The sequence below is a fragment of the Marmota monax genome, unplaced genomic scaffold, assembly GCF_021218885.2.
Source record: "Marmota monax isolate L192 unplaced genomic scaffold, Marmota_monax_Labrador192_F-V1.1 WCK01_AAM20220418_F8-fsc00022, whole genome shotgun sequence".
Classification (NCBI taxonomy): Eukaryota; Metazoa; Chordata; class Mammalia; order Rodentia; family Sciuridae; genus Marmota; species Marmota monax.
The window spans coordinates 1,871,470-1,897,328 of NW_026695215.1; the positions used below are offsets into that span (position 1 = coordinate 1,871,470).

Below are 25,859 nucleotides of genomic sequence, written 5' to 3' on the forward strand. Positions count from 1 at the left end.
TAGAGAACGTTTGGCTACTGCTTATGTAATATTGTAATTTCTCAAGAAAATGACTGAGAAATCTTACAAGTTTTGTGCACAGGAATCAATCTAGAAAGCACAGTAAAAGCAGCCGTGCAGGTGAGCGTTCAGTCATCTGGTGAAGGCTGGTTTCTTTTCCTATCCCGGTGGGTTTGCAGGCTTCTCCCTTCACCCAGGAATAACTGGACCCCTGGAAAGTAGGTTTAGTGATTCTTTTGTTGGTCATCCCTACATATTAACATTTGATTATTTTCATGAAGTCAAATGACAAATTCCCACCATATATACACACACACACACACACATACATACATATACATACACATATACACATATATATGTAAAATATAAATTATACTATATAGAAGTATGCTGTGTTCCTGTGTTCTCTAGCATAAATGATAATTATAGGGTCCACTTTAGATTTCAAAGAAAACTTCCCTTTGATCTTAACATAAACAGAGACAGTTAAAGCAGGTGTCCTTTTCTTCCTTTTTAACAAGAGGAGAACATTGATCAGATTTGTACAATTATGGAATAACTGACCAAAGCTAGCATCATGTCTTTGGATACATAAAAACCTTATTATATAGTAAATTAAATGAAGTCCCTTCCACTGATCACCAGAAATTTAGAACATGGAGATTTTAATCATTTCTAAATTGAAAGCACACAAAAAAATGTTTTTGAACTAGAGTTTAAACTCACTGATAAAATCACTGGTTGTCAGTATTACTTTTTTCTCAGTATTACTGTTTAAAGTGTCATGTTAGCTCAAGCTTAATTGGAAATGAAGGCCACTGTGCCTCCTGCTGAACATGTATGTGTATGTCTTTCAGTAAGTCCCTAATATTGGTCATTTAGTTTAAAACTGACTGCCCCAAATATTAAAATAGACTGAGTCTCTGTTATAATTAGGTCTCTGTTCCTGTTTTGGGATGTTATTCTTGAAAAAATGGCTGAGTCGATTACACAAATACAATGAACACAAAGACTGTTGCTTCAAAGGTATCTCTTCTGGAAAGGGAAAAAAAAAAAAACATGCAGATGTCAGTCCATTAACTCAGACATTGACACTAGTTTCCTTAGACTCCAGCATCTCACTTGCAGAATTAGTTTCCTTAGACTCCAGCACCTCACTTGCAGAATAAGGAGAATACTCCTTATAAAACCTCTTATTATTTTGACCATTTGGAAACATGTTTGTGATACTTAAAAAAAAGAGATCAAATAACAGAATTGTCTGTCATCATAGGACTTGTGTGGCATGTTATAAGCTATGAATGTATTATCTCCTACAGTGTTCATGACCTTTTAAAATTGGGCTTAATAGTGTTCTCATTTTGAAGATTCCATAGCTGGCCAAGTGGCAGCATTGGAACCCACAATCTTAGACTCAGAACTATCTTCTTTCTACTGTATCACTGCCATTTATTTAACAAAAAGAGATTTATTCCTTTCTGTTTTTTTAATTAACTTCTTAAAAGTGTATAATTATTTCATAGATGTTTTAGAACTTAAATGTTTTTAGAGAATATCTTTATTGGAATGCTGATTTTTTTACTTGAAAAGCAACCTTTTACCCATTTTCTATTGATCTTGATAAACTTGCCTGGTTTATAAAATAAATCTTGCCTTAATACCAGTTGAATAAAAGACTCAATATTCTTTTTGATTGAGTCACATCTTATGTTTATCTAAATATATCTGATTGTTTTAATTTAGATTTGAAAACCACTTATGCAACTTTAGATAGTGCTTTTATTTTTTTACTCACCAAGGCCATTTCTGCACATTCATCCTTGGAAATGATCAGAAATTCCTCTTTCAGGATTGTATTCTTTGTAGTATTATTTGTAGTATGGGAATATTGGAAATAACCTCGGTGTCCTCTGAGGTACCTGTGTTGTGCGAGCTAGTGCATGAATTAGAGGCACCATCCAAGGTGGTCACTCCAGACCATGTTTAGTAGAATGATTAAATGCTCATGCTATGCTGTTGTCCATAGAAGGCCACCAAGTTTAAGTATACTATAATCACACTCTTTAAAAACATGTGCATGTGGAAGACTAGATAAGAAGACAGGGGGAAAGAAGAACCATGATATTGGGGTTTTTAGATGTGCCCTACCATCTCTGTTTCAGATTCCCTGTGTGCTAGATCCCATAATCTCTTATTCTGATTTGAATTATGAAGGTAAATTTGTAGAAATTGTTTGTCAATTATATTTTGCTAATGCAATTCTACATCTGAATGATTTCTTTGGGCATCGGTGCAGTCTAAAGTGTTCTTGAATTTATCAGAGAAAACAGGCCAAACCCGTTATTCAGTCAAGGGGTGGATCCGTTTATACATGGAGACTGTGGAGGACTGTGTGCTTTAGCTCGAGGAATTCTGTTCCATCTGCAGAAGGACCCAGCAGTGCAGACAGACGTCTAGCACCTGGAAACCCCTCCTGTCCATCTGTCCCAGGGCTCCCTGGGGCTTCCACCAGGGCAGGTGGAAACCACTTATGCAACTTTAGATAGTGCTTTTATTTTTTGACTCACCAAGGCCATTTCTGCACATTCATCCTTGGAAATGATCAGAAATTCCTGTTTCAGGAATGTATTCTTTGTGGTATTGTTTGTAGTATGGGAATATTGGAAATTACCTCGGTGTCCTCTGAGGTACCTGTGTTGTGCGAGTTAGTGGATGAATTAGAGGCACCATCCAAGGTGGTCACTCCAGACCATGTTTAGTAGAATGATTAAATGCTCATGCTATGCTGTTGTTGCTAAGCTCCCAGGAGCTTTCTTCTTTCTTCTTTATTTTTTTCAAAGACATAAATAATGTGAGAGTAGCACTCTCAGTATGTTTCTTCTGTCCCGTTTCTTATATCAGGGAGAAATTAAAATATGAAATAGCCAAAAGTGCATATCCTGCAAAATCATTGGCTTTGAAACCTGAAAAAAGGTTTTGATTTTAGGAAATGCTCTAAACTAATTGCTAATGATTAAGTCTGCTTAATTATTTTCTGATTTCTTCCTGTATGCATCCTACCGAGGAGTGAAGAGTGTAAAATTGTAATGAACCAGTCCTGAACCTATAGAAATCACACACGTGAAGAACTCACACACACACTCACTCTGGCTTTCTTGTCAGTGTGCACAAAGTAAGTTCAACTGAAAATTGGAGTGTGAGATCTGCTGCCTCTGGTTCCTCTCCCAGCGACTCAGGAAGGTGGGAATCACCAAGAGCTCAGGACAGTGGGGAGAGATCCCTCGTACCTCATCCAGGTTCCCTGCTGGATGAGGCCTCCTTGGCGTGGATATGCATAAACAGCGAAGGAGGCTTTTTTTTTTTTTTTTTTAATGCTGTGGCATTTGCTCAGCATGAGCCTGGTATATGGGCGTCAGCTGCTGCTTCTCACTGAATTTGGTGCTCCTTCTCTTGGCTCTGGTCAGGTGCCGGGAATCTGTTCAAGAAAGCTCCACCACTGATTCTGAGGCTCTGCCAGAGAGGACAGGGGACACTCATGCTGCAAAACAGTTTGGCCACTTTTGCTTTTTAAATTATGAACTTCCTGGTTATGCTTTTTCCCCTCCTATTCAATAAAATAAATACAGTACTAAAAGTTGCTCTTTTATAACTTCCTAAGTCCTCTCTGTACTCGTGAGTGGCTCTCAAGAGTGTCTGTCTGGCACATGGTAGTAAATTATTCAATAAATTTTGAAAAATTAAATAAATTGAATGAGGTGATGAATGGAGTTGGCGGGGCCGTACTTGCTGAATACAAAGCTTCTGCCGGCTGACATCGCCCGGTGGTGTGGGCTGTCATTCTTTTGGTGTTCTTAGGATCTAGTGTGGTGCAAACTGTGGAGTCCTCCTTTTTTTTTTTTTTCCCAAACATTTTTTAAAAATCTCTTTATTTTTTTTTTATTTATTTTTCTGTGGTGCTGAGGATCAAACCCAGTGCCTCACCTGTGCGAGGTAAGGGCTCTACCACTGAGCCCCTGCCCCAGCTCCTGTGGAGTCCTTCTTAGGAAGCACTTTCCTCAGTACTAAGATATGAATGTGCTGGGGGAAGCAGCAGGTTTGAAGGCAGTCGTTTATTGATGAAAGTCAAAGAAAACCTTTACTTTTAAAATCGTAACAAAGTTAGTTTGTCTTTCTTGCTTGACTCCAAAATAAAGTGCCCCATCTGCATTGCGCACTCTGTGGAAGATCTTGAAGCACAGAGCTGTTTCCTTGCAAGCCTGTGCTTCCAAAGCTTTGGCAAGTTTGAAACAGGAGCATGTAAACGGTGCCAAGGCCTTTCTGTGATTGAGAGCACCCCCTGGTGGTGAAAACATCAAACTGTCCCCAGTGAAGATGGCAGATGGTAATGAGTCGAATCTAGCCCATCAATAAGAAATGATCCATTTTCACCTTTTCCATGGCATCCTCGTGGAGAAATTAACAGATATAAAACAAGCAGATGATAACACAGCCAAGGATTTGTCCATATGCTTTATGTAGCTCCCACATGAATCTCTAGTGATCAGAAATAACTCCTAGGAACGAGGTAGTTAAAAGCCGTCAGATTTGGTTTACTTTTCACTTGGAAATAATTTCATATTTACACAAAAGTTGCAAAAACAGATCCCAAAGTTTCCACCTACCTTTCATCCCCCGAGCTAAATATTAACATCTTATATCACCATGCTATTTATAAAACCAGAAAGTCTGCATTGATGCACTGCCCTTAACCCATCCTCAGGTCCAAATCAGGCTCCACCAGCTGTCCTACCACCGGTCCTGTCTGTGGCTCCCAGGTTGTCTCATCTCTGACCGGGTCTTGGTTTTGCTTTGTTTTATGAGCTTGACAGTTTGAAGGGCACTGGTTGGTTATTTTGTAAAATATCCTGCACACAGTTTGGGGTTTCCTCATGGTTGATTTTAGGTTGTGAAGCTGTGGCCCTCTCATTGTTAGATGCGTGATGATGTCCTTGTGTCTCATGACGGGTGATGTTAACTTTGTTCACTTGGGTCAAGTGGTGTCTGCCAGGCTAGGTCTGTGAAGTTACTCCGTAATTCCCTTGGTAATTGCTAAGAATATCAACATGATGTGATGAAGTGTTGCCGTGGCTGAATCACGAATGCATTTTCTTTCTCAGGGCATTTTTCCTAAATGGGGTTGTGATTTGCATACTAAACTGGGCACCACTGAAATTTTGTTGCATTGTTTTGCAGTCACCTTTTGCCTGTCATCTATGCCTTCTGCCACCCGTTTTGACCATGAAGGCACAGTCTCTGGAAAGGTCCTCCTTGTTCATGTTGACTGAACCCCGTGCATTTAATGCCCCCCAGGTATGTCGAGAGTACCAGCGTGGCAACTGCAACCGAGGAGAGAATGATTGCCGGTTTGCCCACCCTGCTGACAGTACGATGATTGACACCAACGACAACACAGTCACCGTCTGTATGGATTACATCAAAGGGAGATGCTCTCGGGAAAAGTGCAAATACTTTCACCCTCCTGCACATCTGCAAGCCAAGATCAAGGCTGCCCAATACCAGGTCAACCAGGCTGCAGCAGCACAGGCTGCAGCAACCGCAGCTGCCATGGTGAGTGGGGCCAGCAGCCCTCCCCATGGGCATTCGGGAGCCCAGGGAGCAACTGTATCTGACTACAGGCTGTTCATTTATTAACCTTTTCCTTTTTGAATCTTTGCTGAAGATATGTTTGTTCAGGTATCCCAGACAATACATAAAGAAGTTACCGCTCGCAGAAGTGAGGCTTGCCCCTCCGGTGGTTGAGATTGCTCCTACTCTTGGCCTGACTCTTAATGTCTGTCTTATTCTGGATGTAGGGTTTCTGAAATCCCCGCTTTGTAAAGAACCACCTGTCTCCTTTCCAATTGAACGATATTGCCGTTTCCGGTCTTATTTCTGTGTGCCATCCAATCAGCCACTCTGCCCTTTGGTGTGTTCTTTTGCACATCAAACCTCCTTTTAGTGTATTATCTGACTGTGAACAAGAACATAATCTGGAACTATTTAGGAGAATCGTGTCCACCAAATTGTTTTCAGAATTAGCTACAGGATTTGGAATAGTGCTCTATCTAGATCGGCAGAAATGATACTGTGGCATAAACATAACCATAAAGCTACAGAAGCTCGACTCTGCCATTATACAGACAGGAGGAAGCTGTGCTCAGCAGTTAGAAGACTGCTCAGAGTAGATACTAAACCACTCTCCAAAGGTGAATTTAATGGGACCTAATAGCTGAGTTTAATGAGTCCATTCTTTGTTCTTTGCTTAGCTGTTTTAATGTTGTCCTTTTTTTACATAAATATATGCCTTAATCTCCAAAATGCCCATAAAAATATCACTGTGCAGTATTTTATAGCACAGTGAAATGATGGCGGGAGAGATCTTTTCTGTGTTTGTTATGGATACTTGAGCAAAAATACAGAAGGCCGACTCTCTCCTGTTCTCCTTCTTTCACTCTCTTTTTTTTTTTTCTGTTAGAGTATCTCGTTTGTAATTAACTACAAAGAGGAGTTATCCTCCCAATAACAACTCAATAGCGCCTTTATTGTGCATGCTTAGTCTTGTTATTCGTTGTATATGGCATTCCGATGATTTGTTTTTTTATTTGTTTTTTCTCACCTACCCAATGCACTGCTGCCCCCATGATGCACCTCTGCTTGCTGTTTATGTTAATGCGCTTGAACCCCACTGGCCCATTGCCATCATGTGCTCGCTGCCTGCTAATTAAGACTCAGTCGGCTGTCAAATCACTGAAGCGACCCCTCGAGGCAACCTTTGACCTGGTACTATGACCTTTCACCTTTTAGCTTGGCATGTAGCTTTATTGTAGATACAAGTTTTTGATTTTTTGATTTATTTTTTTTACCAATTTAAAAATATATAGATTCCTTTTTCTGTTATAAAGATGTAAAGTACAAAGTACAATGAAAACTGAGTGTGGTTTCCTGACAAAATGAGTGGAATACTGTAATCTGAGTACAGAGATGGATATCGTGCAGGGAGACACTGAAAGCCCAGCAGCCCACATTCAGTTTAACCACATTGTAAATGTTCTAAATGAAATACCTGGAGGACTTTAGGGTGTATTTTTTGACTGTGTATTTATGTACCTGTTTGGTTAGCATGGCTTTAGTGATAGAATGATCTACTTTTCAGTATTTCTAGTTGAGTATTTGAGGGAAACAGTTGCATGTTCTGGGACATCTGCATGTGTAGGCGGGAGGGGACAGCGGGGGTCGGTGTTACTCCCTGTTGCAGTCACTCTGCACAATTAACTCTTAACATCGCTTGTCCCTGTCGATGCTCATGGAGCTCGCAGTGCAGCTTCTTCTTCCCCCAAATCAGTGGCTTCCCCCTGAAAGCCTGAAGCATTATGGGACGTGAAACCCGTAACACACCATAACGCGTGCTGTCCTACCGGTGGGGATTGTTGTGGGCAAAAATAATGCTTCCTTTAAAGCTTTTATCTTGCTTTGGTACCTTTGATTTTTTTTTTTTGTGTACTGGACTCCCCTGGGTAGTTAAGTGCTCTGCTGTGTGCTTGCTCAGGCTTCCTAACAAGTGTAGCCTTCGACTGATTTCTCTTTTTTCTTTTTCTCTTTTTACTGGTATTTGTTTTTTATACTCATTTACTAAACAGGGAATTCCTCAAGCTGTACTTCCCCCATTACCAAAGAGGCCTGCTCTTGAAAAAACCAACGGTGCCACCGCAGTCTTTAACACTGGCATTTTCCAGTACCAACAGGCTCTGGCCAACATGCAGTTACAGCAGCACACGGCGTTCCTCCCACCAGGTAAGGGGCCCGTGGGCCAATGCACCTGCCAACCTTGCAGCCCCGAGTTAGAGAGGTAGCCCACCCCCTCTGCTCCCCGTCCTAGATAAGGGGTACAGTAAGGTAGTCAGCAGTGAAACCTAGCTGAAGATGTTCCTTAAAAACTAAGAGCTTTAGCTTAATGAAACCTGCAGTCAGGGTCCGTGTTGTTTTATAGATTTGTGTTTGTGTTATTTGGAATTGAAATATGGTTCTCTTCTCTTTTTTCTCTTCCCTCAACACTGTCATATGTCTGTCAAGCTATCTTATGATTCTTTTCAGCTGTAAGACCCCTTTGCCTTCATGATTACATAGGAGTTCATTTGAATTATGTGAAATGACTCAAATATGATCATTTTTCAGCATTTTTGTTTTCAAAGTGGGCAATAAAAAACCAATTATCATTCCAGAGCTCTGAAAACATGCTTTTCTTAGTAGCAATTAATACGTTGCTCAAAATTATTATTGCTCATACACTATCATGGAAAAAATAGCTCTAAGTGACAATGATGTTTGCATTTATTATTGAGGTATAGATCTGTGATTCCAGTTCACATTCCACTTTGCTCACACATACATACTCTACAGTTATTCACAGGACCAAGGGTTAAAAACACAAGCTGACAACTCATTTACACTCGGGGAACTTTGCTGCTTTTACACACTTAGGGTTTATTTCAGAAAATCCATGCTAAACTTAGTAATCTGCAAGTTAACAGCCAGGCACTCTACATCTCATCTTTCTCTCCACTTTTTAACCTTCCTTAAAAAAAAAAAAAAAAAAAAAACCATCAGTGTAGAATTTTATTTATTCAATAAAATAATTTTACTAATTAAATTAGTAACTAGGTGTTAATGTCAAAGATCCAGTCCCTTATGCCATATTGACAGTGCATTTGGTTTCTAATACTATGAGAGAATGTGAAATTTGTTTTTAATTTGTGAATAAAAGAATATACTCAGATTATTTTTTCTGGTTAGTGCAACTTTTACATAGTGCATCTTTGAAAACTGGCTGTCCATATGTAGTAGAGTCAGCTAACTAGAATATCATGTTCCCTGCACAATGGACAAAATGATCATTATACTCATGAAATAACATCTATCCAGTTGCAGTTTGTCCCTGTTAAATAAAAAAGGAAACAATTTTGGTTTATGGCATATTTGTTGCATTCTGAGGGAAAATTCATGTTTTATACCTTTGTTCCCAACATATGTTTTTTGGAAACCTCCATAAATTAATCTTTTTGCTTTTTTGTTAAGTTCTCCTGTCCCTAGATTTTTGCTGTTTCCAACAAACAATCCATCAAATTTTGTATACTCAGATCACTCAACAAAGTTTGAAGGAATTATAGGTGACTATCATAATTTCTTTGAAGAAATTTTAAAATTTATTTTTGTCAGTTTACTTCACTGAATAAAACATTGTCATTAGAAATGACAGTTTCCCTATTTAAAATCTAAAAATAAAAACAAATTTATCTTCCTCCATATGCTATCTAAAGGAAATGGAAATAACCCATCTCATCAAACGAGTTTTGCATTTGTTTCTGCAACGATATTCAGTTGACTGTACTCTTTCCTAAGTGTAGCCATTGGTCTTATAATATGTATGACCCTTATTTATGACCTGAGTGTCTCCCTGACAGTTTTTAGCCTGTGGACAGAGCGTGGTAAGGTACAGATGGATGTTAGGAAAGAGTCAAGTGAGGGAAAACAGCAAACACATTCATAAGTCAGATTCAATTGTCCCTCTGTTCCTGAAAGTTAAGCATTGCTAATTTAAATAAAATTTGCTACAGTATCTTGAAAAATTAAGATGGATTTGCATTTTTCATTTATGATACATTTTGTAAAGAGATAGTCTGTTCTGGATATATGTAGTTAAATGTTGTAATTAATATAAAACTATTTCCAGAGTCATATTAAATAACTTTTAGTTGCAATCTAGTTTTAAAGTGTTAAGGCTTCAGGTTAACCTATTTATTAGTCTCGTAACCAGAAGCAGGTAACTGCCTTGTGAGTCTTTAAAAATACTATCATCATTATCTGTGTGCCTGAGTGCCCAGAGAGCAGCCCTAAGACATGAGGACTTTAAAATGGACAGTGCAGCCCTACTTCTGCCAGAGCACCGTGCTGGCCCATCAGAAAGGACAGCGTAACCCGGAACCAGGAGGGCAGCAGCAGGAGTGGAGGGGCACAGGGAGCCGTGGGGTCTGGGAGGCGCCCAAGAGCACAGGCCAGTCTCAGGATGGTCAGTGTTCACACAGCCCTGTGGCCTGGAGGAAGTTCTGCTGGCAGGTGGCACCTGTGTGCATGGCAGACCCCCTGTGTCTCCATTGACATCCTAGTGTATACCACAGGGAGAGGTGGGTAGCCAGGTCTGCGCCCCCTAGGGTTGGCCAGATGCACACACCCACCCAAGAGTTGTGCCCTTATGTGCAGTGTTGCCAGATCTAGTGATTTTCCCCCAGCGATTCTGGACGTTAGTGTGTTCATATATGAAAATTTTAGAAACATTTTGACAACTAATTCAATTATAAAAACACCTCTGAGAACTAAAGGAAATCCTCCTACCATGGATTCATAGGTGATCTCATGTGTAATAACTGGGAGTAAATGAGTGAGTTCATTTTCCAAAATCTTAAGTTAATCTGTATGCAAATAGTCCAGAAGCAGCACAGAGCTGAGTAGACTTCTGACCGCTGTGTAGCAACTGGGAAGGGTCCTCCCAAGGTGTTGTTGAGACTGGGAAGAAAAAGGAAGTCATTTATTTTTTGCATCTCAGATTTTTAAAAGTCTGTAGTCTGTTGAATCGATTTTCTACAGAGATATGTAAGCATATTTCATCCGAGTCACAGTGACACATGGTTGCTAAATCCTTAGGGCAGCTGACTATATACATGGAGAAGGATGCTGGCAAAACAGACAGGGCTCAGAGCTGGGGTTATAGCTCAGTGGTGGAGCGCTTGCCTAGCATGGGAGGCACTGGGTTCTATCCTTGGCACCACATAAAAAAATAAAGTGATTGTGTCCGTCTACAACTAAACTATTAAAAGTAAAAAAAAAAAAAAAAAAATCAGGGTTCAATGGCAACCCAGCCGATTGGCTAAGAAAAATTGCTAGATTCAATGACTTTAAGAACAGACTTGTCCTACGTGGTGTCCACCCACTGCACACACAAGTCCTGTGTGTCCCCCAGCACTCCTTCAGTCCTTAGCTCCCTCTTCCCTTTCCTCTCTTTGGCCTCCCCTCCCATCACCTTTCCCTCTTCCATCCATCCATCCATTCTTCCATTCATTCAGTCAGCAGACACCCGTCTTACGCCACACTTTGTGTCCACGTTTACCCCAGGGATTGCAAACTCAGTTCTCAGGGACACGCTAGGATCCAGAAATGTTTAAAGAAAGTTTAAATGTGCATTCTATAGGCAAGGCACAGACACCCCAGCTAGAAGCCCGCTCTCCTCTGTCCTCAGACCTAGCTGTTTCTTACTTTTGTTCCAGGGCTCTCCAATCTAGTGGTCACGCCTCACACCGAGTCACTTGTGTTCCATGATCTCGTTTTCCCCTCTAGCAATATCAAAAGGTTGTCTTAACACTCCAGTTTTAGCAGTGAGCAGTCTGGGACCAACAAAGGCCCAGCAGTTTGCCTACAAGTTAAATGATTTACAAGGTTTAGCTAGAACTTGAACTCAGGCCAGGGGACGTGGGTTAGTCTCTGTATCTGTGAGCTTATGACGAAAATATCAACACAATGACTCAGGAGAATGGAACCAGCCCTTACTGATCACCTAACTCCCTGAATAATGTCTCATGCCCTCCATTTTATTTAAAGACAAATATTAGATGAAATTCACATTGAATTTTTTTTTCGATTTTAGGTATATACTGCTCTTTTTAAAACTTTATCACTCTTCAGGACTAAATTGATTATTGATGCAGATTATGCATAATCCAGGGCCTTCTTAGGATGTAGGTATGAATTTAATTTCACCCTGTAATGAGAGTATGTCAGAAATATCATTTTATTTACATTGTTTCTTTTTCTTGAATTTAAATTAAGCACAACTCTAAACTCCAAGTTTCCTTCCTGGGAGATAAGAGGCATTACAGGCCTCCTCCTTCTGACATCCTCCTCCCTCCTGATCCCACCTTAGGGTGAGGCCTGTGCAGCCCATGATCTCAGCTGACTCTCCCTTCTCCATTCTCCAGCCACCAGGGCTCATTGGTGATGCAATCATTGCAAGCCGCCAGAGCTCTGTAAGACAGGTCCCTGGGGCTCTGAACCTGCATAGGTAGGAGCACCCCTGCCCTCAAGGTCCTGCTCCTGTGGGCCATTGTGAAAGCATGGGCTTCCTGAACACCTGCATAGCTGCTACTGGCCTCCGCAGGGCCTTGAGGACCTTTCCGCTGGTCCTCCATTGCCATATCTGCCTGCCTGAAGCACATCTGTCCTCTCCCTCCCCAGCATACCTCCTTCAGTCCGTGTGGGCTTTGGCTTATATACAACTACCAGAAAAAAGGGACTGAAGGCCAGGAGACTTCTTCAGGTGTTGGGGGTGCAGGGTGGGGTGGGGGGACATAGAAGACAAAAGATATCCAGCTTGTCACTTTTATTACGATCAGTGAATGTAAATATAATAATTTATACTTACATAATTACATATCAATAAAAGTTTATAATAAAAATAAGAAAGTGCCACTTATTTGGGATATCAGTTTTGATAATTCAGTTGTGACTTTACTCCTAAAATGATAGACATTAATTTTAGAAGATTTAAAATCACTTTTAATTCTTATAATAAACCTAAAGAGACTTGAATTATCGCATGGAAATTTCAACTTCCCAACCAAGCCTTATTACGATTCTTTTTCTCTCTTCTACTTCTTTCCTTTCTCCTTAACATAGTTTTAAATGTGCATACATTTCATTTTAAATTAGCTTGCTCTTGTTTTTCCTGCATCTTCACACAGATGAATTAAAAATTTAATTAAAAACACCGTGTAACTAAAACAGCACATTCCACAGAAACACACCATTCTGTTGTGCACATATCTTTGTAGGGGAAATTGGAAATTGACAAATACATTCACTTAAATTTTGCCTTGTACTGAAAACTGAGGAAAAATTTAAATTGGCTCTTTGTGCCTCTTTATTAGTAAATGAAACCATTTGAAGTAAAGTTGGATATTATAGTCATTTCACAAGTGCTTTTTGCTCATGGTAAGAGGGTCCTACAGCATTATGTCTCTGTATCTGTGAGTTTCTGCACCTGGCTAGTATTTTCATTGCTGCCTGATGTTTATTTGCCGCAAATCCCTCTCAGAACTGTGTGCACTGGTTATGATGGTAATGAGGAAGATAAGTCAAACCGAAGCTGAACTCATAAAAGCTCTAGGGCTCTAGAGAGATGGCGTAAGGTAACCTTCTTTCAACATGTGTAGGCTTAATCACAGGGGCTGGAGCACCGTGGTCAGACTGCAGCATAATGTCAAACAGTCAATTTAGAACCAACAGCCTGCGCAGGACCTAAACTGGCTTTAGGATTCCTTAAAATACCACCTTACTCTTCAGCTTTTCTTTCCCAGTCCTCTTGCCCTACCATTAGGGGGAGATGGTTCACAAAAGCTAGACCCAGTATTCAATTTTGCTTGCTCTTCTGTCTCAAATTAACTTCTGTATAATTATTGGCTTGTTTCTGTTGTCTTTCACAAGTCTTTATTCAGTAGTAGTAGTAAATGACAGAGATAGTTCAGTGTCTTAAATAACACCTGTCAATACCACATGACTCCTCCTGAAGGGTGCCTCCCTAGACCCTCCTGAGGTTGATCACTGATCTTGTGGCCACATTCTAACTGTGAACACAGACTAATTGGCAGCTGGGACAGGGGTTCCAACTAAGTAGTCCCAGCCTCAGCTGAGTCCTCAGTGGCAGCTTTGTTTTGTAAGGCCACCTCTCACAAGACTCAATTGGCAGATTTTTTTTTTCCTAACAAATGTTCATCCCAGATGCTGCTAGTATTTAAAAAGGATGTGCCAAGATTTAGATAGAAATATAAAATCATTTGATATTTTGAAACCTAGAAGTCTAAAATAATCTCTAGAAAGAACAGTAGATCTCCATATGGGAAAGTGCCCTGTTCTTGGTAAAAATAAATAGATTTCCAATATTTCTATGTCAGAAAGAACAGGAGCTATGTGTGGAACATTTATTTTTACTTATCATGGTCAAACAATTGTGAACATTGATGCTAACGCTCCGTATGTGATACGTGCATCTTCATTATTTCCCACTCAGGGATTTTATTGAAGTCTAATTAGCAATTTCTTATGTGTGAAATTTTGTAAAACATTGGCTACTCCAGGAATCTTGAGGCTCTAAACCAGCAATGAAAACCAGCTTCTTTTCCCTACCAAGTAAACCCACTGGAGACTTAACGTCTGTTCCTCCTTTAGTGCTTTTTCTTCGTTTTAATTCCAAAGTAAGGCAATAAAGAAGTCTCACTTTCTTTTTATGTATAGTTGATTGCTTGATTTCCCTCCAAATAAAATTCCTGTATGGATGCCCCCAGCCCCTTTGTGTCTGTGTGGTTGGTGCTGCAATGAACAGAGGAATAAAGCTCAGGGAATTTAAATAAATGTTTTGGTCTTGTCACATTGTTAAGTCAGTATTTTGTGCATTGATATTTAGCATTTTAATAATAAATAATATCTCAAATTATTTAGCATGTGTTCAATCTAAAGAAAACGTTAATACATTCATGTGTCAAAGTCAGAAATAGCAAACAGCCAGATGGCTAGGAACCAGATTAAAAAAAAAAAAAAGCCAATTCAAATATTATTTTCAAAAGAATTAAGCAGGTTTAAATTTTTCCAAATACTTTCCTGGTAGGCGGTAATTAAGAGAAACAAAGTGTACAGGCACACAGTTAACCGGCCTTTATTCTTCACTCGAGACTAGTTCTGATTGATCACTGTGCTGTTGTATGATTTGATTGTGCTGACAGTTACATGCCACTGTCCCATAATAACAATTTTTCTTCTTTGTTCAAATGAATTTCCTAATTACACGTGTGATGGGATGTTTTAATTCTTTTCCCTTTTCAAATCCACCTTCCTGTTGCAATGCATGATGGGCAGGCTCAATATTGTGCATGACACCCGCTACAAGTGTTGGTAGGTGCCAGCTTTGTTTCTTGATTATCTTAAACCTATGGTGCACCTCACAGCCCCTCAAAATCCACTGCTGAGTTTAACTTGATCTATTGGGCAAGTCCATTCCCTTTTACTAACACCTGTCAATTAAATGCCATTTTCTATTTAATTGACATGGACTCACATCAATGTTTTCTTTACACACGACAGTTTCCTTGAATCACCTTTGGTGGATTTTGATTGGACTATGAGTTCTGGTGTGTAAAAAAAAAAAAAAAAATCTATCTCATAAAAGTAATAAACTGTATATTTTTGTAATAGTAAATAATAAAAATAGACTTTTACTCAAACGGATAACTGAATATATGAAGTAAATACCTGTATTTTGACTTTTGACTTAGATTTTGAATGTCTGTTGAACACTATATAAAATTCTTGTTTTTGACTTAGCAAATTAAGCCTGTTTGTGTCAATTTTCTTGATTTGATGGTAACAAGCTTTTTTTCCCCTTTTTTTTCTCTTCCATCCCCCTCCCCTTCTCTCCTTGGAATGTTGTCCTGCTTTGCGCTGTGCATGTCACTCGCTGGTGATGATGTCCTGTCACATGGCTTCTTGCTCTGATAAATACCATGCCCCATGACCTCTCCGTGTTGCCATGGTTTCCATATCGCTACACTCTTCTGTATGTTTGCTTATATGATTTTCCCTCCGAAAGTTCCCATGGTGCACGGTGCTACGCCAGCCACTGTGTCCGCAGCAACAACATCTGCCACAAGTGTTCCCTTCGCTGCAACAGCCACAGCCAACCAGGTTTGCTAATTTACAGCTTTGTTTCTTAAAAACCAACTCGAATAGGGCTCCATCCCGCAGCCTTGGCGCACGCGGATCTCCCGCTGAGCTCGGTGGGTGCTGTGTGCGCAAGGGCTGTGGAGGGTGCTTTGAGAAGCATGGGGTTTCAGAGATACCTCTTGTTGGCCTACACATTCTCTCTACGATGAGCAGCAGAATGCTTTTATGCCATTTATAAGTGCTCCAAAGTTGTCGCAGCTCCGTTTCTGAAGCTACTAAAATGATATTTACACAAGCAATTCTCATTTGGTCTCAGCCGATTGTGCAGGCATTTTGACCAATCAAAAATGAAGACAGTTTTAAGATTTTGGGTTTTTTTTTTTTTTTTTTTTGAAAAACATTTGGTATATTCAGTCCTCAGTTCTTAACTAAATTCTTATAAAAAGGAAGGTCCTTAAATGTATTGCATATGCCACAAATGACCACTCTTGTAAATAGTTTGATATAAAATTATTATAATTTGATTTGTTTGACAAGCACATTGCATAGTCAAAATTAGTTAAGTTTAATTACAGCTTCTCTAAGCTTTGATTCTCTTATGTTAAGCAAAAAGAAAAAAAGCTAAGTGCTGTTATTTCTATAATTATCCTGCATAAATGCTAGCGATGTATGAAGGATAAAAGAAATCAAGTAGGGTAAATTGACAGACATTCTATGTTCCATACAAGTTTGTAGGGCAGCAGTTATGCAAGATACTTTTATGTGAAAGGAATCTATTTAAGAAATTTAAGTGTTATGATGTACAAGGGTGACTATTTAAAATAAAATTATTTAAAACATTTGAAATTCAAAACCTGCCACTGATTCCACCAGTGTTTCCTAAGCCCATTTATAAACATGTTCTAGAAAATACTGGTTGAGTTAAAGTCACGTTTATATAAAGTAAGTCTGGGCTTTGAATATTTAGAATGTTTCGGCTGAAAGGGTTCAGTGGCATTGGTACTATATGAAAACAGCTAAACCCAATTTCAGATAACCCACCGACTAAGGTTAAACGGTACCAAATGAGTCTCAAACGGACCAGTGTCAGGTGAGATTCCACATGTGACCCCTTTGGAAGAGAGACCAATGAAGAGTCATCTGAACTTGTGGTTACTCCTCTGAGGAATGGCCACCCCTATTTCTACAGTACATCATATAAAATTGATGAACTTTCAGCTATTAGTATGGCTATTAAAAACTTTCAAAAGCATAATACCAAAATGGACTTATTTTAAAGTTTCAGACGAGCTTTAAGCATTTCTTGGCAAAGAATCATCAGTTTTTCAGAAGCTTGTCAAAATAGCCCTGGATTTACACTAACACATCAGACTCATTTACAAGAATGCTGGGTGGTGCAGATGTGGCATGTTAGTGAGCAGCATTTGGCTGAGATATCTTAATGGATTCAGTGCCATCCACTGTGGCCCAGATCTTTGATGCCGACCTCTCGCGTGTGTCCCACGCATGAGTGTAGAATTGCTGGTGTAAGCAGAACTATAGCAAAGCCAATTTCAACATGCCCTTGGCCACCTGGGTTGTAGGGGACACTTTACTTTTTGCATTGTGCTGTGACCATTTCATGCATAATCTTGGGTCTTCATACTATTTTACAACCAAACAAAAGAAAAGGGAATGGATATATATATACACACATATATTATATCTACATATACATACATATGTATATGCCTACAGTACATTAGCAATGCTGGGAATAGCTGATGCCACAAACTGCAGCCTGCATGCATGCAGAGGTTTCTAGCTGGCCCTTCATCTGCATCGATTGGTGTTGAAGGTCCTTGGTATGTTTCGACAGCCCCATCCTTGATGCTTCTACACTGTTGGGTGCAGCATCCTGTCCTGCAGCAGCAGGAAAAATGGTATGAGAAGCTTCATTATGCTTGGAGCACATTTTCGTGCCATTTGCCAGTGCCGTAAAATTGTGTAAAAATGTCAGCTAAGAAATGGAAATAAAATAGGGACCTATTAATACGCACTCCAGACTGTGGGTTGTAGTGTGGTGAATCAGCCTAGGATGTCTAAATCGAAACAACAAAAAAATGCCTTCACGTATGTGATTTCATTATTCTCCCATCCACCTTGCTGAAATGGGACGTGTCATTTTATAGATTAGAGAAATTAGTTGCTTAGAGTAATTAGTTGCTTTGCACGAGGTCACACGGCCAGGAGACGGATTGTGAGTGTCAGAACCCAAGCTCCCAGCCTCTGACAGCCTCAGTCTGTTGGGCTGCCTCTCCCAGGCTCGGAGCCTTGAATTTGGGTTTGGAGGAAAATCAAGTCGCAAATTCAAAGTTCTTGGCTTTGGGGACTATTAAAATAAGTAACCCCTATATTGGTTTCTTATTGTATTTCTCTGACGTTCTCTAGTTCTCTTGCCTGTTTAAAATACAGTAAGATGTGCAATCAAGATTCAAAGATGGCTCTAAGGCAAACCTGCGCTCCTAGTTCTTTTGACATACTCCTTTATAATTCTTACCTGGTATCGTTAATTTGGGGGGGGGGAGCTAAATGCCCTAATTCGAATGAAAATATTAGAAATTTGGTTGCACAAAAATAGGCAAGTCATCTCCTCTCTGATTTCTATATTATTACTCAATAACCGAAACCGCAGGGGTGCGTGTGTGTGTAGGCCAACAAAAAGGGCTTCTTTCAATTACTGCTCTGCATGAATTTTTGGTAGTTTTACTTCTCTTACTTCCTAAAAACTGGTAACATCTATAGAATAGTATTTAACACAAAAATTAAAAAACAAACTGAGTCGCTACTCTGGCATTGAAGTTGACATTAACGTACTGTTATGTTGACCAGATGAGGACTGTCACCTCGCAGCTGAATCTCACTGTTCTTTAAAAATTTAATAATAAGATGTCTTCATCTCTTGGTTGTTGGCTTGCTTGCATGGATCATTCATTAAATAATCTTTTATTTGCTAGATACCCATAATATCTGCCGAACATCTGACTAGCCACAAGTACGTTACCCAGATGTAGAATTGTCACCACTGAACAGTAAGTGCATTATCTGATGTACAGTCACGTATTCGTGGTGGGTTTTTAAGATGGAAGTTTTGTAGTGCACTTAAAATTGTATAAAACTTAAGAGAAAATATGAATATAGAGCTCCTATTTTTATCTTAGGTAGTTTATGAAGAATTTTATCATACAAATTTATAATCAAAATGTCTATCACTTAAACATACAAAATACTGAAGGATAATCATTTTCTTATTTCGTATAAGAAGTAAGCACAAGCATGAAAGACAAAAAATGTGTCTTAAAAGTAATTAGAAGGTGTGGGCTAACTGGGGCGAACTTTTCTTTAGAAGCCCAAAGAGCAGGTATCTGGGACGGCTTGGTCCCATAGTTCTGTTGTGGCTATTGACTCTGCCCCACTGGAGCAGGGAACTTGGATGTGGCCATGTTCCAAGACAAGTTGGATTTTTTTTTTTTTACAGGCTAGATAGTAGGCTGGATTTGGCCCACAGCAGAGATAGTCATTAATTATGTTTTTCCTATTACCTGGCTAAATCCTAGATGAGAATAGGTACCCACCTCATCCACATGTCACTGTACACAGGGCCATTAGAGTGGGAGTGAGTCTGACTTCACACAGCCCCATGTGCACATGCCCACATATGACGCCCACACCAGTGAACAGCCAGAGCCTTCACAGTTGCAGCCTTGGGGGATCGTGTCGTTCTGAGCATGTGGCTATTGCTCGAAAATGGTCTGAAAGTCTTGTGTTTTGCCTTCAGAAACATTCTGTTACATACTTGCCAAGGCAACTGGTGTTCATTCTTAGAGGATATTTTATTTAGCGTGTGGACATTCCAGTTACAACTAATGCCCAGAAGCATGATAGGTACTTATTTTTACATTTAGAAGAAGCCACAACATAAAACTGACCCAGGTGAAAGAGATGGATGATGGTTCTTTGTTGCTTCCTTGCCTTCATTTACTTGGTCATTAACACATTTATGAGTGAGGTTTTGGTGCTACTTTGTGAATCACCATGGCCTGGAGGGAAGGCTGTGAGTCATCTCTGTGTGAGGGAGGTTTGGAGACTTCTCCCTGAGCAGAGGAGAAAGAGCAGCTCTCTCCAGCAGAGACAGGAAACAAACAAATCTGGACACTGAAGCAGTGGACATAGAGAAGGGAGGGCGGGGAGCCCCTGCCAGTGACCATCCATAGCAAGAGCCAGTGGCAGAAGAAGCGTGGGCAGTCCCAGGGCCACAGGGACAGAAAGGAGAGACTCTTTCCCCGCAGCACTCCTGGGGCTGTGCTGTGCTCACTAGCACATGAGTGGAGTTGTGTGGCCGGCTTCCTTGGTTCTCTTAAAGCAGTTCGGATAAGAAGGCCCAGGGTCCTGAACAATAGTCACATTTTTAGAATAAGCACATTACTTTGTAGTGTGTAGGCTGAGAAGAAGAGTTCTGCTGTTTCTGTGTTTAGAAAAAAAAATCTGATGGGAAATCTTAGAATAAAGTCTTAGTTTTTTTAAACTGTCCATCTCATTTCATTCACATGGAGATAAAAGACACATTATCCATTTGCACTGGTGAAGTTTTTGTTTTCACCTGAAGATTTAATGACATACATGTGAAACAGAGTGTTTAATCAAGAAATGAAATTTTCATGTTAAGTATGTGTTGGAAACTGCTTTCAGTGATGATCTGTTTTAACCAAGGTTATCTCTTTTTTCCTTGTAGATCATACTAAAGAGGAAAAGACAGTGTGCTTGGTTAGAGTAAAGGATGAGGTCATTAGCCATATTGTATATACCGTCAAGCGCCACACACAAACCCCTCAGCCACAAGACATCCACATATTGCATGTTACCAGAAGAAAAGACACCACGGAGATCCACCGCACACTGCTGCCTATACACTTTGTACATTTAATTGATATTTGTGCTGAGGTGATATTCCTGTCTAAAAGAACAACATTGTCTTTCTTTTCTAGCACAGAGTTATGCATTAAAATATGCATACATAATTAGTTTCCTATATATTCATGCCATCTTGAAAAGACAGACTATGGTGTAACCATGATTCTATTATGTATTGGTACGTCTGTAGACCAAGATATAATTTTTTAAAAAAAAAAGTTTATTTCTTTCAAGGTTTACAAATAACAAAGGTGCACCTTGTATTTAAAATTGCCATTATAGATGAGAGCGTGCATGCACAGTCATTTTTGTTTAAGAGTAATATTTTTAATGTAATAGATTGTAAGGCGTGGTGAGGGAGGGATCTGACAGAGATGAATGTGCCAAGAAAAACCACAACTGTGTATATTTTAAAGCACATCATGGCTTTAAGTACCATGTTGTTAAGGATTCTCATGAAGTGCCATAGACTGTACATCAAATTAGAGTATTATTTCTTCAGTGTTATTGTTTTCAGAGCCACGTTTTGTTGCTTATTTGCTAGTACTAATCAATCAAAGGGCACCATTCTTTTTTTTTGTTTTGTTTTTTTGGAAACCAAAGCTGTCTCAGAAATGGCCAATTTAACTACAGTAACAATAGACAGCACAACACAAACTCAATACAGATAAACTCACACATACTGGAGATATATATAATAGATATATATAAAATTATTTTAATGCATTGTAGTGTAATATTTATGCATACTATATTGTATAACATTTTATTCAAAAGGGATATGCCATTTCTGAGACACGATAACAAAAAAAATGTTTGAGGAAATTCTTTTGCTTCTATTTATAGCCTCTGTCAAAAGTCAAAAAGACTATAAATGCTTTGCAAAAATGGTTTCACGTTTGCTTCAATGCTTCATCACAGTCACATTGAAAATAGTGACTCTAAACAAAGAAGAAAGCAGCACTGTCATCAGATGCATGATAAACCAAAATATGAAAATGGGAAATGTTTAATTAACCTAGTAATTGGGTGGGTTAAGTACATGGGTGAATTTTATATGTGATTTGTTTTGTTTTGTTCAGATTAACTGCTTATAGCCTTAGAAAGCCTTTTACAAAATTAAAAAAAATAGATGTGCATTCAGTTTTTAAGAATGGATTCATCCAAAGGAATTCCTTTTTTGTGGTTTGGGTGTTGCAGCTAGTAAAAGGGTATTTTTGCTCTGTTCAGCAGTTCTATCAATTGCTGAAGTAGGGCCAGGTCACTGGTAGTTCTAGTGTGGAATGGGAGAAGCGAAAGTTCAGTTGTAGAACTTTCCATACTTCCAAGTTTACTGCAAGTTTTTATGCTTGAGAGAGATGCTTTCTAATATAAGACTGATGTGTTGATTTTACTGATTGTACTGTACATCTATTAAAGCCTTAGATTATTACATTACGGGTTGGAACCCATACCAATGTAATTTCAATCGTGTTAAGAGAGTAATGGTGACTTCACATGTTATTGTAGTTAGTGACATTATAGAATATTACTTATTTTTCTTGTTAAAATGTAGTTTTTCATTTCCTACATTTATTAGATTTTCATTTTCTATTAACAATTGAATACCATTTCAGTTTATAGACTATTGTTTTATTAGATTTTACCAATGAATTTTTCAAAATACAAAAAAATTAAAGTAGTTTTTCCTTCATAACATACTCAGTTTTGAATTACATGTAGTGTCATATGAATATTCGTATTATTGTTAACTAAATGATTTATATTTTACTGATTTAATATTACAGTGTAAGAATGTCAGTCATTGTTAGTTCTTGTCTAGTTTTCATTAAAAGAACAAAGATCTTTTATATGGATATCTTATAAATATATAATCATTGCTAAGTAAGAAGTTAAGTTGTTGCTATCGCAACAATCCTGGCAGACAATTGAGTAATATTTTGATGATTTATTTTGTTTGTAATTAGTTATTATAAGAAGATCTAGATCCTAGATATTAGAATAAAATTTATTTTCTACTGTATCCATTTCAAATGTTAAAGTATTGTTTAATATTTTTGAAATCCCTGAATATCAGGCCTTGTTATAAATAAGCTGCATAATCAATAAATAGAACAAGGGACTTTTTGTTGATAATCCAAATACTCAAAGTTTACGTAATGAGAATTATAGCGTGTGTGCAAACTCTTGAGGGTTGATTATGCTGCAATGGAGCATGTTGGGATGTCTAGAGAGAAGGTTGACTTTTTGCACTTCTGTATATAGTCAAAAGAGAGAAACCTGTATAATAGTAAGATCTTATTTTGAATAAAAACGTCTATAATTACAAGGAGTTTTGTTAAGGCTGATCAATGACAGACTGAGCAGAATTGCTTGCAAAAGTGGCTCAGAGTTAGCGCTCCACACCCCTTCACACGTGTTGCTTTGCTTTTTGTGGACAGCTTGTAGTTTGCCAGGATCTTTTCAGCTGGGAAGATATGCCATCCTTCCAAGATCTCATGACTGACGAAAACTCCATTGGGCCAGATCTGCCTGAAGATCATTACCAAAAATAGCAGGTACTTCGACCATCATGGTGAAATCATGGATCAGATATTCCGTACATTTTTCAAAACTACTGCATGTTTAAAACTTCAACAGACAAAACAAAAGAAGGAACTATTCTAAGGACATAAATTGTTCAGATCAGTTTCTGCCAATTTCAGTGGTTTATTGTTCACAAAAAAGAAATCTTCAAAACGAGTATCGACTTTCACAAAATCTAAACCATGAACAGGCAAACCAAACAGCACACCGTAGCTCTAGTTGTTATGTGATTGTTTTTAATTGCTGTAGGATCCTGTTCTTTCAGCAGGTGAAAAAATAAAACACAATTCAAATTTCACGGTTTTCATTTTCAACTCAGAAGCACTCAAAAAAAGCCAAATGTAATGATGGGCACTTGTTCATGAATCGAAGCCCCCGCCCCTGCGCGGGTCGCAATGTTGCACTTAAGGCAACCGCCACTTTCATCTGCTGAAGGACACATGTGCTTGGTTTTACTATTATGTAATCACAACTTACTTTCTGCTTGTAGTTGCTTAAAATTATGTATTTTGTCTTGGGCTGCAATTTGTTTTATGCTTATTTTATTATTACTGCAGTAGTTGACTTTGCTGTATGGAAAAATAAAGTGAAATTGCCCTAATAAAACTTCTCTTTCTTAAGTATCTTTGTGTGTCTGAGATTGAGTGACAAGTTATTTCTGGGCATTTCATATGCTCACGCGTATACCTCCTTATCAACACGTGGGTGTGTAAGTTCATTATCTTTTCTTATTCTTTTGAGGATTGAACCCCGGGATGCTTGACCAGTGAGACACATCCCCAGCCCTTTTTTAATTTTTTTTTTTTAATTTTGAGACATAGTCTCACTGAGTTGCTGGGGGCCCCACTAAGTTGCTGAGGCTGGCTTTGATCTTGAGGATCCTCCCACTTGAGCCTCCCAAGCCACTGGGATTATAGGCACATGCTGCTGTGCCTGGCCATTATCTGGTTTTAGAGGATTTCAAGGAAGGCATTTATTTCTTTCTCACTGATAATTTTTTTAACTGATTTAGGTAAACAGCTTTATTTTATTTTTCCCACTTTTTTTGGTGCATTATAACTGTCCATAATGTTGGATCCAGTGTTACATATTCATATGTGCACACAATACACGTTCAGCCAATTCCATTTCCCCTTATACTGAGAATCCGAATCAGGATGTGTTGCCATCCTGTGCCAGGGTGTTTTCTGAAAACAATCTTGCCCTCTTCTGCACTGATGCTTTAAGTGCTGACGGCAGAGAAGAAAATTGTAAAGGAAAAGGACTTTACCAGTTCCAGATCTCTATCTTTCTATCAAGTAATGCTGTTTGCCTGACTGGTCCACTGACCATGTAACGGCCCCATCTCTCTGCCACAGCAAGGGGTGATGGAGGATTGAGAAAAGATAAACAGCAGAGAGAGAGCTGGGGCCAGGTGGGACGCTGACCTCTGATGGAGGATCAGTGACCCAGATAGCTCTTGTGTATTACATAGGTTTCATCAAGAAGTTATTTGTGGGAAAGATGCAGCAAAGCAGGCAATCTGAAGGACTTGGGACTGACAAGACATTAGGGTTATCTTGTTATGCTCAGAATTCTCCACCTACAGGAGTTGGTGCCTGAGCTCAAGGTCCCGACTACTACAGCTCTGCACCTTTGCACAGAGCCTCCTCAGGCCGGCATCACCATAGCAACTGGGCCATCTTGACCTGCACCTTTGCACAGGAAGTTCCCAGCACAACACAGCCACAAGACAGAGGGACTATGATTCAAATCACCACTCTCTACAGACCACTGAAAATGAGGCAATGTAAGAAACTTTGCAGTGATGTAGATAACAATGCGTGATCCAGGGCATTGAGTTTATGCGTACATCCAGCTGAGCCGGGCCATGACTGCTGAGTCTCTGCGGCTGTCTGTGTGACTGACTTCATTAAGCAATAAATTAAAATATGGTTGAAGTTAAACCTGGCATCCCATACCCACTTTGCCTGTTGCAATTTCTACAGATAGTCAGCAGAGACCAAAGTTTCCATATGAAGAAATATATGCATTTGATCTTTTAATACTACTTTCTTTTGATTTTGTCACTTGGTATTTAGTCAAAGGCTGTATATTCTCCTTTGAAAGTCGGTGCCTTTTCCCTAAAACTTACTGTTAGTAAGAAAAAGAAGGGCAATATTTATAATTGATAAAATTTTTAGATAATGTTGGTTCTATGACTGGTTGCATTATTCTCAGCAGGTCCGACTATTCCAGATGTCATTTATCAAAAAGAGAATGGCTTTCCTGGGCATGGTTCTCTAAAGCAGAGTTCACAACTGAGTAAAAGACACCAGCTCTCTCGAGTCAATGGTGGTATTTTGAGTATCTTCTAATTGAACAAAAATATTATAACAGACATTGTAGTATTTGTAGTACTCTAAATGCAACTGCATTTTATTAATCACAACAACAGATGCAGGCGTCTGAAAAATGGTGTAGATTTTTTTCCTACCAAAGACTCTTACTATTCAGAAGGAGTTATTATTGCAGAGCCCACTAGG

At 39.1% G+C, this 25,859-nt stretch overlaps 1 protein-coding gene across 15 annotated transcripts in view; it reads left to right on the top strand.

Annotated features, from left to right (window-relative positions):
• Window positions 1-23,957, top strand: part of Mbnl1 (muscleblind like splicing regulator 1) — a 193,670-nt gene extending 169,713 nt beyond the window's left edge. For 7 of the 15 annotated variants that reach the window (XM_046431489.2, XM_046431485.2, XM_046431491.2 and 4 more), the window contains 7 exons: window positions 5,353-5,610; window positions 6,769-6,822; window positions 7,680-7,833; window positions 14,995-15,030; window positions 15,725-15,819; window positions 18,795-18,869; window positions 20,570-23,957. In XM_046431489.2, coding sequence (XP_046287445.1) covers window positions 5,353-5,610; window positions 6,769-6,822; window positions 7,680-7,833; window positions 14,995-15,030; window positions 15,725-15,819; window positions 18,795-18,851 — 654 coding nt within the window. In that variant the 3' untranslated portion in view covers window positions 18,852-18,869; window positions 20,570-23,957. Of the gene's footprint in view, window positions 1-5,352; window positions 5,611-6,768; window positions 6,823-7,679; window positions 7,834-8,112; window positions 14,685-14,994; window positions 15,031-15,724; window positions 15,820-18,794; window positions 18,870-20,569 lie in introns of those variants that run through there. The other 8 variants (XM_046431478.2, XM_058574952.1, XM_046431480.2 and 5 more) reach the window with 5 other exon arrangements.
• The last annotated feature ends 1,902 nt before the right edge of the window (window positions 23,958-25,859 follow it).